Source organism: Centroberyx gerrardi, chromosome 9, assembly GCF_048128805.1.
Source record: "Centroberyx gerrardi isolate f3 chromosome 9, fCenGer3.hap1.cur.20231027, whole genome shotgun sequence".
Classification (NCBI taxonomy): Eukaryota; Metazoa; Chordata; class Actinopteri; order Beryciformes; family Berycidae; genus Centroberyx; species Centroberyx gerrardi.
Window position 1 is genome coordinate 18,780,900 of NC_136005.1, and position 16,488 is coordinate 18,797,387.

Here is a 16,488-nt window from a genome sequence, read left to right on the forward strand (position 1 = left end):
CACTCAGACAAGAGGCTCCCAGCATGCACTGTGGTCTTACTCTTAAAACCGTCTTCTCGCACAGATGTGTTGGATGATGGCCAGCAGTACAGAGCCTTTCCATCACATCAGTTGCTTTGTGTTAAGTCCATTGGGTGCATCACATTAGTCCAATATACCACACTGTAAAAATGGCAAGCTGCTTCAACATTAAATAGTTATTTGGCTGCTTGAAATTTTATGTCTAAATGATAATTTTTGTTGGAGCAATGGGACAGACTGAAGATATTCCAGATTTCCAAAGAGGGTCAAAGATTTTACCCTCAATTCACACTTTTGAGTGAGGAAGCAACGATTACAAGTGCCAGTCAGAAAGCTATATGCCAATCAATCACAAGCTCCATCTACGTCTTTGGTCTGTTCCCTGCTGCTACACCTGTCATTTGTTATTCCAGGAAGTTTCTGTGAGTGGCATATCTCACTTTCTATTTCCCTTGGGACACATTCTGTGGTAGCAAGGAAAGGCTGGCTGCCTCTTTTGTGCAACATTATCCATCAGAAACCAATCACACATTGGTACTGCTAAATATTTTCCCCACTGCTGAAGAACAATTGGTGCTGCGCCTCGCAATAAGTTAGCATGTGTCAGACAGCCATCAGCAGTTGCTAGAGCTGTTAAGCATGGTTAGCATGGGATTCTGATGTCTGCTGCCCATCTGATTACATTCAAGTCCATTGCATCATATCAGCAACATTACAGGCATAAGCGTCTATTATGTAAACTGCTTTGTGGAGGCTCCCTGCCTATCACTGGCTCTAGCTAGTACAGTTTTACCCATGAGGGCCATAAGGAGCGGCCAGCACCCAGCAGGCTCAGAGTGGGTGACCGATCACCTGACGCTGGCCAAGGCCAGAACAAATGTCACATCGTTGTGCTTCAGGAGTACCATCAAAATAGCCATATTAATATTTTTTTCTTTGGTTGAAACTATCAATTAAGTATTAGCTATGAAAATTCAGTAGATTCCATTCAGCAACAGTCTCATCTGTAATCCCTGAGCCAATTGTCTCATGATACTAAACTGCGCAGCCAAGTTCCAGACTTTTTTGATTTCATTTTGTTCATAAAGTCTACAAGTTTGCAGAAAAGAGTGTCATCCTCGCCTGCAACCGTTTTTGAGAACGTTCATATAAAAGATCCATCATTTAAAGTAGTTGGGGCACTAGATGGTATACAACCCTCAAAAGTTGCATACACATCTTTTGGAACATCTTATTACTTCTTTCTATGGTGAAGTCTTAATGGAAAACATTTATTCTGTTTGCTACAGTGTCAACAGAAATCCTCCAAGAAACAAAACAAGTCAATAAGTTATATGGGTTTGCTATATTACCCATTAATCCTCATGAATGACAGTGAAAATCATGCCTAACAGCTCAAATTAGCCCCTCAGCACGCACAGCGTCTCAGCGTGTGGTGATGACACAGCCAAACAGCGTGAACACTGGAGCCTTTGGAGGCGAGACTGAGACCTTTGTTTTTTATGCTTCACACCACTCTGTTCCATCCTTGCATTTTCCTATTTGTATCCACAGTCCTTAAGTAAGGTGAAGAATAGGCTCCTCTGTTTGCAGCGCTGCAGGGTGAGAGGAGAAGGGCCTGCCAGCAGCACCATTCATTGACAGACACAGTATAGCTCTGCTGTTGGCAGCTGTTACTCCGTGCAGCGTGCCTTCATCTCACAACTTATTATGAAGTTAACAGGCAGTCGTTGTTTTCAAACAAAGGTCTGTTTAGACAAAGGTTACCTTTGTTAACCCAGGCTACACTTCTTATTGTATCTGCAGCCCCAAAATCTCTCTCAGTCTGAACTCTGAATACTAGAGTAACTAATTAAACTTATAGATGTTAAAAAATGACCACTAAAGGAATGAATAAATGCACACCGCAATCATGGTGAGGTGATTGTATTGCTGGACTGGTGCTGGCATTACACACGAAGGAATACTGCACACTCAGAGCTCCATTTGAGTTTTTTATTCAGATGAGTGATGAAGACAGCTTGCCTGTTGAAACGCTGCTGAATAAAAAACGCGAATGTAGCGTTGAGTGTGTGGTATTCCTTCCTATGTACAACAAGAGGCACTTGAGCTGCCTTATGTCCCACCATAATTACCATGATATGTTAAACATAATCAGTTATGCTAATGAGGTCATGAATTAAGCTAGTTAATGGAAATAATTCGCTTATTTTTATGTCAACATACTTGTCCTCGCATAACATGGTTGGTATAAATATGAACTGCATATCTTAAAGCATTAAGGAGTTATAATAGTTTCCAGAAATCCAGTTTTTCCTCATTAATATGCAAATTTCTGCAGCAAGGTTCTCCAAAACTTAATGAGATCATCTACTCTACAGAGGGAACCAGTGGTGGAAGTATGAAGTTTCTATCATGTATTGTTCTTGAGTTATTGTGTTCACAACAAAAGTGTCTACACACAGACAGATGACACCATGACGACATCAAAAAATGACCGCATTCATAATCTCTGGGTATATTTCCATGGCTGTATCTGTCGGCAGTGCAGAGTACAGGAGACAGAATGGTTTGTGATTCTGTGTCTCAGGTAACCCACTCACCAAAGCCAACTCCCTCTGCAGAGAAGTCACTCACCTGTTTGACGTTGTAACCCGTCTTGGCGCTGGTCTCAATGAACATGACGCTCAGCTCCTTAGCCCGCTGCTCACCTTCCTCAATTGTGATTTGCCTGAGAGAACGGAGGAGTGAATCATCATCAAACAACCGAAGCACAATACCCCGCAGATCAGATTACATTCTGGTGTGCCGACAAAATAGAGGTTGATTTAGTCATCTGAACATTTGACCGAAACAGGAGAGTTGGTAAAGTGAATGTGTAACGATACTACAAAGAATCACAGCCAACCCCCGACTATTTGCAGCTGAACCTCCTGTTCTTTTAGGCTAGTAAGGATACACCAGACTTAATTAGCTGATGAGTGAAAATGATTAATTACATTGTGCTGTGAGAAATTAATAACAGCCAATTTGCATGACATTTTAATTAATTTGGCAGTCAATGTTTGGCTTTCTCGGAAACAGAGATTGTGTCAGGTGTCCATTAATACGAACAGCAAGATCAGTGCAGTCCTGCTGACTGCAGCCCATAAAGCCAGCCAGTCTGTTAATACGACTGTCTTAAATCACTCTGCCACTGGTCTTATGGGAAAACCATGATGTAACCGCTCTGGCTCCTTTGTTCCTCTCAACACAAAGAAAATCTTAGCCGTTTACTAACGCAGAAATACCACTTCTGTACTTTGAACTCATTCTCTAAGTGGTTGCAACACATTCACATTGTCAAGGTATCCTGTTGTCCAAAGCATCAAACACGGCAACATTAGAGTTAACTGATCCCCCTTCCTTTAAATACCTCGACCTAGGCTGGCATAACAGTACAGAAGAAAGAGAAATCCAGGCTTTGTGAGATAGGAGAAGAAGTTTCCACAGCAAGAACAAAAGCACTGCACTGGAGATGTATTTACATAATAACACCACCTGACAGAATTGCACCAGTGCTGTGGCTATTTCTGGATGCATGCCTCTGAGTTCCAACTTAAACAACACTGAGGCTTATTCATCATCAGACAGGCAGTTGGCAAGAAAATTGTATAATGGATACACAATATGTCGCTTCCTAGCAACATTCATGCACACTAGCAGAGCGTTTGGAGGCTCAGAGCAGTTCTGACCTGATCCCATCAGCTCTTTCACATCTCTTCAACAGTAGATACAACTAAGGCAGCTATACCATACCATCCCAGATCAACAGTAACTCAATCATAAACAAAGTTGGCATAAGATTGAGGTAGCCTTTGTAGACATATATAGGCTACCTCAATATATCCATGATGATTACATCTGATTTTCTTATGAAAATGAAAATGTCGAGGAACAAAATATGACCATGTTATACAATTGTGTAAACAGTAGGCACAAGTGTAAGTGTAGGCACTCATTCTACTAGATTTCATTTAAAATCAACTTCAGTAGGCCAGTGGTTCTCAACCTTTTTGGCTGAGGACCCGCCGAGAATTAAATGATGTCTACTCATGGTGGTGACCTGTGACACCAAGTGCTGATTTTTACTTTACATTTTCAGGATATTTTACCTGACCTATTATTGGACTATATGCTCGGGTGGAGAGGAGGGGTGGGGGGATGCACGATTGGAGTGAATGAAACTATGGTGACTTTAAAAACTCCACCTGTTAACACTGAAGTGCTGTGGTGGCACAGTTAGACAATCACTGAGCTACTTCCTGGTATGTGGCTGTACAGCACACCAGCCTCCAGCTGGTTGATGCTTGTTCGGCTTCTACCGTACTGCCTGGTGTACGAGTGCAGACTGTATTTCCCTTATGCAGGGCACTCAAACGAACACACAGAGCCCGGCTCTCATAGTGGAGCTCCTCCCGAACACCTAATAATCCTGCTGCACCATACCAGAGTGATGCAATACACGTGAATCTATGGTGTCAGTATTATTGGAGGAAATATATGGTGTATATTAGCAGAAAAATGCACCACCGTCTCATTTTAAGATGTTTTTTTTCAAGTTCCAGCTACACACAGCCACCTATAAATAGATCCCATTCTGTTTGTCACAGGGACTGAAAAACACACTGCATCCAAGCCAGATATAAACCTCTGCTTTAGAGTTATATCCACTCATATTCAGAAGTTTACTTGAAGATTACTTTCTACCATGAAGACCCACAGCCTCACCTTTTTATGTCAGTAAGATTATTCATGTTAAAGTCAGACCATGTGGCAAGTCATTTCATCACACACACAACATTACAGTACATTTGCATACAGGCGCTGACATAAAATGCACACGCTGGAACCCGTAGTTCAATCATTTTCATTTATGTGTATTTCTGCCATCATATAGTGAATCCAAATAAAATAGATTGTTTTCAGTCCCATTTAACCATTGAACTTCCCTCCTGAAGCATCACTGGGGCCATCGAGCAGACAGACATAACAGCACTTTGCACACAAGATGATGCTGAAAATTATTTTCACCATCTTGTGTGTGTAGAACTGTAATGGCTGCTCAGTGGCATCCCCAACCACATTTGCTGAGGAGTGTCACTATAATTAGCCATCATTTCATTTGGAATAAATGGTGAAAAGGAGAGGTGGAAAATGATTTTTATGATTCAGAATGATTCAAACAATGTTCCTCCAGTGTGGGTGAAGACAGACGGTGACAGGAACCGCAGTAGAGAAATGCGGTGGGGTAATTTCAGCAGCAGAAAAAGGCTGTTTAGATTTCTCTGCAGTGATTTAAGCAAAAACCTGTCACGCTCATATACACAGTGAAAAAAGGTTGATTTACTTCTACTAAGAGACAAATTAGAGCAAGGATAGTGCTGAGTGGCTGTTGAGGTGTTGTTAATGCAATGTGAACCTTTACTTCTTTATCAAGGAACATTTACCTGGGGTTTAGCTTCCAGAACCTACTAAAACCCAACTGAATTGTACTAAAGAGAAATTGCCCAGATATTATAGGGAAAAGGCTCACTAGTTTTCAGCTGACGTTTTATCTGGAGACCCATATTTTCAAAATAATTTCACCTGGCCAACCTAATTCTGTGGATTAATACAAAGGCTCATTTAGCAGAATGTACTTCGAAAAAACTAAACCTATATCCTATATTTGAGACTGTTAACCAACTAGCCAACTGTACTTTATTCAGTCTATCTTGCATTGTATTATCTCGGGAATGCTCCTCAATACATTGTGGACAAACAGATGGCACAATTTATTACCAGCACATTAAGTAAGTACAGGCAGTACTTACAGTATAGTATTAAGTACAGTATTTGCTTGGCTATGCACCATGTCATTTTTGTAGTCTTATCAATGTCTTCCCCCTGCAGTCCCCATGCAGCCTGAAACCACAGCTTTTTCTGCTGTTATGGCAGCCATGAACTTTTATTGACTGATCCAGTCAGAAACATTGTGGAAACTGCCATCAGCAGCACGTTTCCTGCCTTCCCTGCAATCAGTTACTTGATGGGTCTAAGACACAAGCAGACCAATGGGAATTTGTTCTGCAGCACAAGGTACATCCTCAACACCGCCATGTTAACAATGCTGTAAATTGTTATTACGTTATTGTTACTGTACAGGGAAATAATGTTGACAATCGCAATGAAATTGGTGTGTGTAGATTTTATGCGTGGTTACTCACAGGGACAGATTTACAGTTTTTCTCAATTGATTTGACTCATTTCTCCAAACTCTCTTTATAATCTTTCTTTATAATCTTTATCTTTATAAAAAAACAAATACTGACATCAAAACTACACACATGCCATGTACTGATAAGATAATACATTCAGATATATTCACACAAGAATATTGATGATAAACCAGGAAGTTCCACAATCCTTTTCCATAATCTGATTGTATGGAATTTTATCGATAATTTGTTGATTAAACATTTTCATTACAGTAAGCAAAATGTCTGCTCCTCAACGCTTTTGGAAATACTATAATATGTAATATTTCAGTTTCACATGTAGTAGATTTGTGGTGATGTCATATCTGCCATCACCATGTTTCCATGTCTGTCTGTGTGATACAGTAAGGAGGAAGAAGTGTTGATGAACATAATGAATCAAAAGAAACCACAAACACATAGTTACAGGTACTGTTGGCTTTGTAAAAGGGTGTGTTAACAGCTGTGTGAATTATTTTGACAGCATGGACTTTTGTTTGGAGAGTTTTGTGTGAAAACTGATATATCTAGTTTTATATTTTGCATGAAAACAGTGAAAATTTACAGTGAGTTTTGCATAATTATCAAGTGTTTAGATGTCTGTGTTAACCGTTTTGAGAGCATGGACCTTAGTTTGGAGAAATGTGTCAAATCTGTTGAGAAATACTGTATTTTGAGGAGAAGGTGTTAGAGAATGCGCTCCACTGAATACTTATGTAAACCTGACATTCAGTGTGGCAGCATATCGGAGGGGTGAAGAAGATAATGGGCAGTGGTCTGAGATTGACACTAAGGTCAATCAACCGGACCAGAGAGTTGATGCTCAGCTGGTTTTGCAGAGTGCTGGCTTCATTAAGAAAATATCTCCAGCACAGAATTGGCCCAGGTACCAAAACAACAGAACAACATCTGTCTAAAGGAAGACCCAGAGGAAGACCAGCACTAATGCAGAGGAGGGACAGATCAGTGTACAGTATTGGCCTTCTAACTTCGACACAGAAACGGACTACAATAGCAGGTGAGCATAGTATATTTCTATTGAGCAATAGAGGCACATTTTATATTCCCACTCTAGTTTGGCAGTAAAGACGAGTCAGGATCTTGACCTCGGCAATTTGCATTCATGACCGGCTCTTACAGTTACGTAGCAGCATTTAATTAAGGTGTATGGAAGTCCAGGGGCCAGACATATAAAACTTAATGTAGATTGAGGACTGAAACATGTATTCACAAAGGTGGAGATTGCATACACCCCCAATATAACTTCCTTATTATAAATGACTATTAACTAATTAATTATTAGCACAACTGTAAAGTTGATCACTGTGGCTGGGGGTGACTTTGAGGAAGACAAAGAGAAATTAAAGAAAATAAGTAATCACTTCCTAAGGGTAAGTTATAGTATAAAAAGAGTCAGAAAAATGTCATGATCTCCAAACACAGCACACTTTCTCAACAATGTTTGCAATTTTCTTTCAACAGTGCCTAAGTAGTCATTGTGCAGCATTACACACAAACATAAAACTAGATTTTACTGCAATTTCAGTATAGCCACAGATGTTCTTTGTGGTAGTTTAGTGATATTTTCTACACTTCTTAAGAGGGCTGGAGGAATGAGATATTTAAATCAAAAAATGAAACAGCATGCAGGATCCTCAAAGAGACTTGAGTCCTCACATTTAAACATCATCTTAACTGTAGATTATATGAGGGTCTAAAAAGCAACAGGGTGGCCATTTTCATGTTCAGTTTTATATTTCACTGATTATTTTCTATCCAAAGTCTATCTCATCCCATGAATTTGAAAGAAGAAGCTATGAAGGTAGTGCAAGCATAGATTTAGTATATATGCACCATTAATACCTTTGGTACCATGTCAGGAAGTTATTTTTCTGCTTCACTTCTCTCTTTTTTCCAGTATTATAGCACTCTATCTGCCTCCCTCTACTTCATTTCCTTTTCACCCCGTTTCTCTGAACATCCCCATCTCAGTTCAATGTGTCCGTTTCCTTTCTTTCTCCAACTTTATTCATCCTCTCCTCTCATCAGCATTTTCTTACCTTCTCTTCGCTACATCTAAGTAGCCAGTTATATAGTGTTATACAGTTATATATAAAAGAGAATAAGAAAAAAAAAATCCCTTTTGCACACAGTTCCAAAATTGCTCAGGTGTAACCGGGCACTAAGTCACTGAATAATTTCAAAGCAAGAATTCTGGCAAAAACTGCTCCTCGGACATTCATACGCATATAAAACTCAGCAAGAGGCACTTGAGCTGCCTAATGTCCCGCCATAATCACCATGAAATATTAAACATAATCTGTTATGCAAATGAGGTCATTAATGTAGCCCATTAATGCATTAATTAGCAACTATTTTTATGTCAAAATACTTGTCTTCACCCAACACATGGCCGGTATTAATATGAACTCTTAAAGCATAAGGAGTTATAGTAGTTTCAAGAAGAAAAGGTTGTCCTCATTAATATGCAAATTTCTGCAGTAAGATCCTCTAAAATCTACTCAGATCATCTACTCTATGAAGGGAACCTGTGGTGTAAGTATGAGGTTTCTATCATGTGTTGTTTTTGAGTTATTGTGCTCACAGGAATGAGTTTACACACAGACAGACAGACGTCACCATGACAACATAATGTCCGGCACACCATACATACGGGACATGAAACGAAGCGCTCACTAAAAGAGAAATTGTGATGCAGATGCAGGGGTTCAGAGGTATGAAGCAGTAACTACATACCTCTTATCTGCCAGGTCTGTTTTATTGCCTACAAGCATAATGATGACATCACTTCCTCTCTCCGTTCTCACATCGTCGATCCACTTCGACGTCTGCTGGAACGAATTAACGTCTGTTGAGAAAGAGCAGAAACAGAGCCGAATCAAATTAAGGATGCCATTTGTACGACTGCTGCGACATTCATTGTGCTGACGCTGCTCCCTGCTCCTCCTATACTCTGAATTTAGAAAAACAATAAACCCTTCATTCGGATTTTCAAACAGCGGCCCAAGTGATGTGCTTTGTGCTTTCATTTGGACTAACTGTTTGAGTTCCTGTCCCCTTGTTCCCTTTCCATACAATAGGATATGCATCAACAGCAGCTGGGAGGGGAAACTGAAACATATTGATAGAAAGTGACTCAGAGAGGCTGTAGAACAAGGTACTAATGGTTATTATCACAATTAATTTGAGAATTATATATTTAGAGTGAATCTTACATGTGTTACTTACTCTTATGATACATCACACGCATCGAAATTATCATATAAATATCATAAATATCAAAAAATAAAATATGATCTCAAGATGACAGCTGACTTCAAGCTCTGTAGGATACATGCAGTTTTGGAACACAATAGAATACAATGGTGTTTTGTACAGGCCAAGCTGTGCAGAATGGCAACACTCTTAATAAATCCATTTGACCTTGCCACATTCATTGAGTATGCGGGCTTGTTGGCATGCAGACCAAGGGTCGTATCGTATTCTTGGACTGGGGATTTGATGAGAAAGGTCCCACATCAGTTTCAAGGTGAAAATGGAACATGGTTCTGTGGGACGGTAACCGTGTTTTGCCATAAAATCTGGCATAAAATTCATCTCCCGAGGGCAATGATGTTAAAGTGCCTTGGTTCTTTCTCTGATAAACCATTATATTTAAGCCACTGATGGATTTGAGAAAATAATAATGTCACATTTTTGTCATGAAAAATGAAAAACAATCTCCATAAAACCTCAGGGATTGATTTACATTGGTTGTAGCACAATGGTTGAACAAGGACAACCTCTGAATATTACAGCATGCTGGCTGTGGAGTAGAAGTCTTTTATACTGTAGCTGGATGTTGCGTTCTCTAAAAACCGAACCGAATAATGCTCGCTCAAAAGGAAACCAGTGAAAGAGTCACTACCAACCATCAAACAAACTAAACCAGAGCAACTAAAATAGACTCTTAAAAGACAACTACCATAGTGGTTCTTCTCATACCTGGATACATAGAGAAGAAGCATGAACATAGCTAAACAGTAGAATTTAGATGTCTCCTATTTTCTCAGAGTAAGAACAGTCCTTCTCAACCAAATTTGAGAAGTTGGGAGACAATGCAATAAGTCTCATCTCATTGCTCAGTAGATCTAATTTGTTTATAGGAGAAATGAAAGGGGTTATTTGTGAAATCTCATCTTGGATTTTGCTCCTCAGGGCAACTCTAATATCAAATTGATTCACAATTAGGGACAGAAGAAGTTTATGCCCAAGGCCCTTTAGAGTGAGAACATTATGTCTGGCTACCTACAATGACAGTAACACAGGGAAAATAGAAAACACAGCTGGCTAATTAGCCAGAGTATGACAATAGGTGAATATCAGCAGGTGTGATAAAAAAAAGTGGTGAGATATAGCAGCTCTGTATGAGAGAGAGGGAGAGGGAATGTGTGTAGATGTGACATGTTTATGTGTAAGTGTGCTTCTGTGAAAGTCAAAATTTGCGTTCAAAAATCACATAAGGAATACTCACTTGTGATGTCATAGACCACCACAGCCACGGTGGAGTCCCGTATGTAACTGGGAATGAGGCTCCGGAAGCGCTCTTGCCCCGCCGTGTCCCAAAGCTGCAACCTCACCTGGGGTTCAGAGAGACAAGGCTGAGCAGGCTGAGATTATTCAGATACTCCAGAGAGCCTGGACACAGCTGGCTCCCTCACGCATGCAAACATACAGCACACATATAATAAACACACACACACACACACCTTTTATCCACTCAAAAACATACACAAACATGCACAACCAGACATGTGCACACGGTTGAGTGCACACACACCCACAGCAAGGTTCACAAAACAGACATTAATACAAGTAGACTCCCCATGCTGACACTTCCAAGGTCGTGCCGCTGTATGAAAGATTCCCCTAGATAAACAGACATACCAGACAGGTTTGATTGAATAAATTTACATATCATAAGCTCGAAAGGTGACATGCTGTTCACCGATACCGTCGGGGTAACATCGAAATGCGTGACTGTAGGGAGCAAAGATCCTACAGTGTGTGTTTAATGGTTTCTATCTGAGATGAGGAGTTGATGTACTGTTGATGGTGGAGAGGCACTTCGGAGCATTATACTACACACATTTTACATTTTTGCCGTGACATCATGCAGCTGTAACTGAGCTTCTTACCGTTCGATCTTCCAAGTACATGGTTTTCGACAGGAAGTCAATTCCAATTGTGGCCTGGTGTAAGGAGAGAGGAAACACATGGATCAACACCATTGTCAAAAAAAGGAAAAGCGAAGTACTGAGCATTTATTATGGAACGGAATAGCGGACTTTAAAGATGTAATAGATCAAGAAGACAGATCGAGATCTATGGAAAAATAGAGTCTGTATAATGCAGACCGTGACTTGATAAAGCCTGAATTTATAAATGTAACAAGACAAGATGTGACATTTTAATATTCACCATATCTACTTGGCAACCAGCAGCTATTACTGCACATTAGTATTAGGCAACTAGGCATCTTCATGTCCGTGCTCAAAATGTACTGTAATGCATTCTTTGTTGTTTTTCTGTGTCTGTCACTTATCTGTGAATTAATGTAAAGTTACATGGTGTTTGTCTTGATGTCTGTCTGTATTCAAAGTAATAAAAAGAAGCACACACACACAAAAAGTATTAGGCAAATTGATGTGGGGGCAGGATGTAAGAGGGATGGGGGGCAGCTGCTCATTGCAGGATATCAGTCCTGATCAAAAAGAGCTTCTGTACAATCCAAACCTGCAGCGATTCCCTTTCCACGCTGTCTGTATAAAGTCACAGCCAAGGGCAGGTCAGCTGCCCCACCCACTGGGTGCAAACCCTTTGTTCTGGGAGGGAGGTACAGACGACTTCCCATGCGCTCCTGACTGTAATAATATCACAGTAATTCTGATATCCTGGCATATCACATTTATTCTCTTGATTCAAATACAGTAGAATCCATGCAGGGGAGATTCTCATATGCAGATGTTCCCTGTATACAACGGCAAATCAAAATAGGCTCTGACATTGAAACAATAAATTATATAGATGCTAGAGATTTGAAAAAAGTCAGATCAACCAAGAATGGAAAGAACATTATTTGATCAACTAACAGTGGGAAAACAATGGGGGGGGAAAAACAGGAAAGGCAGGAGACATAAAAAATTTTGATCTCAAGTAGTAAATGGCTATTTCTGATTTCTTAGTCCACTTTGAAATGACAGACTGTTTGAAGGAGCTGCAGTCGGCATGTTGGCTTTCTGCCTCTCGCTTGTGCACAGCCTACAGCTCTTGGGTGTCTTTTGATGGATAATCATGTTGTTTGTTAATTGCCAGTTCTTTGTAAAATGCACTATGTAGGCTAATTTTGTAAATATTTCACTTTGATATGGAAGGGAATAATTGTATTGTTTAAATATACAGCTTCTGTATTTTGTATTATTTTGTATACTCAAATGGGCTGGTTATTATTATACATGGGTAATGTATCATTATCCATGAGCCATGTGTAATAGTGATCTAATCATCCCCTCAGTGTGTCACATGGCAGATGGCACTGTGTGCTCTCTTCGAGGGATGTTTACTTTCCGCAGCCAAGCCCATGACTTTCCCTTTGAGGCGCGCCTTGATATCATCAGGTGCTCTGGCTCGCAGAAATCAAAGCCTCAGAATCAAGGTTAAACCGCGCTTCCTGCCTGTACAATACAAGACTTGACAGTTTGTTAAGCTTCCTGATGCCTGAATCTTTTCAGCCTTGGACATGAGATGATGAACCCTAAAATGACACAGTTACAATGCATTTTATTTTTTTGAAAATAGACAATATGGTGTTGGCATTTTAAAACATTTCATGTCATTTTTATGCTTTGCTATGCTATGCTATGCTATGTTATGTTATGTTATGTTGTTATTTAGTAGTGGTAATAGTGGCTTTATTAGTGTTTTGTAGTCACAGACAGAATTAACACACCAACTCACCATCTCATATAAAACTCACTTTAGTAAAAGCTAGGCATCTAAAAATATTTTTAATAGTACAAAACATACAGAAAAACATACAGCGACAGCAGAGCTACTGAACCAATCAGTTGACAGAATTGTGTAAGGAGGAGGATGGGAGAGCTATGGTGTGTGTGTGTGTGTGTGTGTGTGTGTGTGTGTGTGTGTGTGTGTGTGTGTGTGTGTTGATAAGTTTGGTAAAGTATGGAATGTGAGAGGTTTGATGACACAGTGGTTCAAGCAGATGGGGTTTGTGGCCATTGCAGGTGGTGCATCCAGATGTTTAGTGTGTCGCGTATGTATGTATGTGTGTGTGTGTGTGTTGAGGGTTGGGGGGATGGCTGGCATAGGACTGACCAAGTATTATATGGCAAGCCCACTTCTGCAAATGTTCCAGCTGCGTTAACGTCTGTGTGACCCCAGCCTGCCAGACGGGGACGGCATACTCCAGACCTGGCCACATGTAGCCAGTGGAGATGGCTGACAAGTCTGCTGGGCGGACAGTGAAACCCCTGATGTGTTTAAAGGGTGACGGTAGCCCCAGTTTCAGAGCCTCTCCGCCTAACCCCACTACTTTGAACAATGCAATGCATTGGGCGTGGAGAGCAGCGGTGGAGGGGGCGGCTATCAAACCAATCTGATTACGTAGAGTCGAATTAAATGAAGATACTACAAAACATCCAGTGACGTACACCTACTTTTGATTTTTAACCCCCCAAAAAAAGAGAAATGCTTATTTAGCGCCTAAAAAATTGGCAGTTCAACATATGCACTTATACGCTGAAGTAATGCGTAATATTATTGTCTTCTATCTCAAACAACACCTAGATATCAGTTAACATCTCAAAAAACATGTTTTAGTGTTTGTGATCCCTTTAAGAAGATACAGGCTCCTGCTGACACTTGCAGTCTAATTTATTTTGATAAATGTTCAGGACTATTATTTGTACCAAGATACATTTTGACACGTTTTTGCTCATCTGTGAGTGAGTGAGTGTATAGTATGTTTGTGTGTGTCTAGCTTAGGCAGTCCAGCAGGGTGGCCACTGCCCAGTTTGACAGAACTGGGCATCAGCAGCTTGATCACGCACTCGTTTCCCTGGCAAGCCACTGCAGAGGACTAACTTAGAGAGTCTGGCATGAAGAACAAGACGTCATTCATACTCATCCTCTCACTCAGTCAGATTAACAAGCACTCCTAACCTGAAAATAGAGAGCCTCAAGGAATAAAATCATGTTTCCGTTACTGTAATGAGGAAATAGTTGATTAGACTACACTAAGCAAAGAAAAATTACAATTCCTAGCCGTGACTGAGCTGGGACTCAAGGCGGGTCACAGGAGCATCAAAATGGATCCCAAAAGTATTCTGGAAGAATTAGCTTCAAAGGTTGTTAGCTACTATATGGCTTCATATGTCACTGGAATGCCTGATATCTGAATAAATCACTGTATGCTAGAAACTGCTGTCTAAAAAGCAGTAATTTTGTAAAATATCCTTACTTAATAGACCAATTTACACTGGGAGAAAGTCTTTTGAAAATTTGGGTCGCCTGAGAAATCTTTGAAAACTGCTGATCTAGGGTAATATTATTGAGATGGCAAAAATTTTAGATTCAGTGGAGTTAAAAGCACAGAGATGTTTTAGCTTTTTTTTTTTTTTTGGAATGGCAGAGGTGCTGTAGGCTCCTTCTGGCCCCTGGTTTAAATATAGAAACCCACACAGACAGCTATACATGAACAGATTAGATCCGGAGAAATTATTAATATCCCATTTAATTATTAACTAGCACACATCGTTAGAAGACAGACCATGGCTTCCTGGCCTATTCCACCACTGACTGGGGGAAAAGAACATTATTTAAAAAAGAGCAAAGTGATTTGATTGAAATAACAGTTCATATTTGCTTGTGTTTAGAAGTAGTTAAAGGAAATGTGCTTTGACATTTCAATTTAGATACAGATACAGTCTTAGATATTGTTGTTTTTCACAACATCTGAAGGCATCATGAAATATGTCAGGCTTTTGATTTGAATTCTCGATGTCTGAAGACATCTTGAGAGACAGTTTTGAGAGTCTACTGCTGTCTTAAAGACTCCATCAAGTAATATAGAGTATTGGAGTATTGAAATCCACAACACAGCTGACAGTTGACTGTGTATAATTCAAATGATGCAAAAAACATTCACTATGAACACATCAGGCTGAATGAAAGTGCCAGGAAATGGTAATCTCACCACAGTAGGCATGTAGGCGGCCCAAAACCATTTAGCTACCAGTTAGTATTTGGAAATAATTCTTGGTGTTTATTTCTTTGAGATTTACGGGGCTTGCCACATAGGACAATATACATAAAAACACTATACAATATATAATGTTTTGACGATCACAGAAAAGCCAAATAAATATACTTTCTGTGATACTTGAACTTGTTCTGATGCTGTAAACACATCTGGTTCTCCAAGCAGGTTAAAGCAAATACTTTATTATTTGCATACTATTTGACCCAGGTCTGCCCTTGCGGACTGTCATGCATATGGATGTGGGTGTTTCTCTTGTTGGGTAGTAGGGATGGCCGTTATGTTTGTGGGGTGGGGAGAGCGTCTTGTTAAATCACAGTAAATCCACCGCACTAAACCACTGTGACCGCCATGGCTCAAGCCTGTGACCAGATCACAGCTGTGACTTGCCATCAAAACAGATAATGGAGGCAGGGATGGCGGTTGGCAAAAAAGACCAAGTGTGGACAATAGTGGCAAGGGCATGGACTTCTGATTTAGAGAGAAACAGTGCCGTAGTATGTTTCCAAGGTTGTGCTTCACCTGGAGAATCCATTGACCACCACTGACTGTAAGAATTAACACACAGTAGACATACTGCTTTCCACCACATGGAAATGGATTTGGAGAGTCAACTCAGGAGCAGGAGGGGAAACAGTATCTGTCTGGTAACCACTAACCTCACTGTCCCAAATAACACTACTGTGTTACTTGGCACTAGATGGGGAAGCATGATCTGCAAAACCAGAAACAAAACCCCCAATCCACAATTTATTTGGCCATAAAAAGATAAATGTCAATATAAGGAATATTTTACATTTTTTACAATTTTTATACTGTACACAGAAAAAAAGGTTTTTGCAACGCTCACAA

General features: G+C 40.1%; 1 protein-coding gene across 1 annotated transcript in view; it reads right to left on the minus strand.

The window, feature by feature from the left end:
* Nucleotides 1-16,488, minus strand: part of rab6ba (RAB6B, member RAS oncogene family a) — a 56,387-nt gene that overhangs the window by 7,822 nt on the left and 32,077 nt on the right. Inside the window, exons 3-6 of the mRNA XM_071926210.2 lie at nucleotides 11,498-11,551; nucleotides 10,834-10,939; nucleotides 9,057-9,168; nucleotides 2,659-2,752 (exon numbers count right to left, since the gene is read on the minus strand). Of these exons, the coding sequence (XP_071782311.1) occupies nucleotides 2,659-2,752; nucleotides 9,057-9,168; nucleotides 10,834-10,939; nucleotides 11,498-11,551 (366 nt within the window). The remainder of the gene's footprint in view (nucleotides 1-2,658; nucleotides 2,753-9,056; nucleotides 9,169-10,833; nucleotides 10,940-11,497; nucleotides 11,552-16,488) is intronic.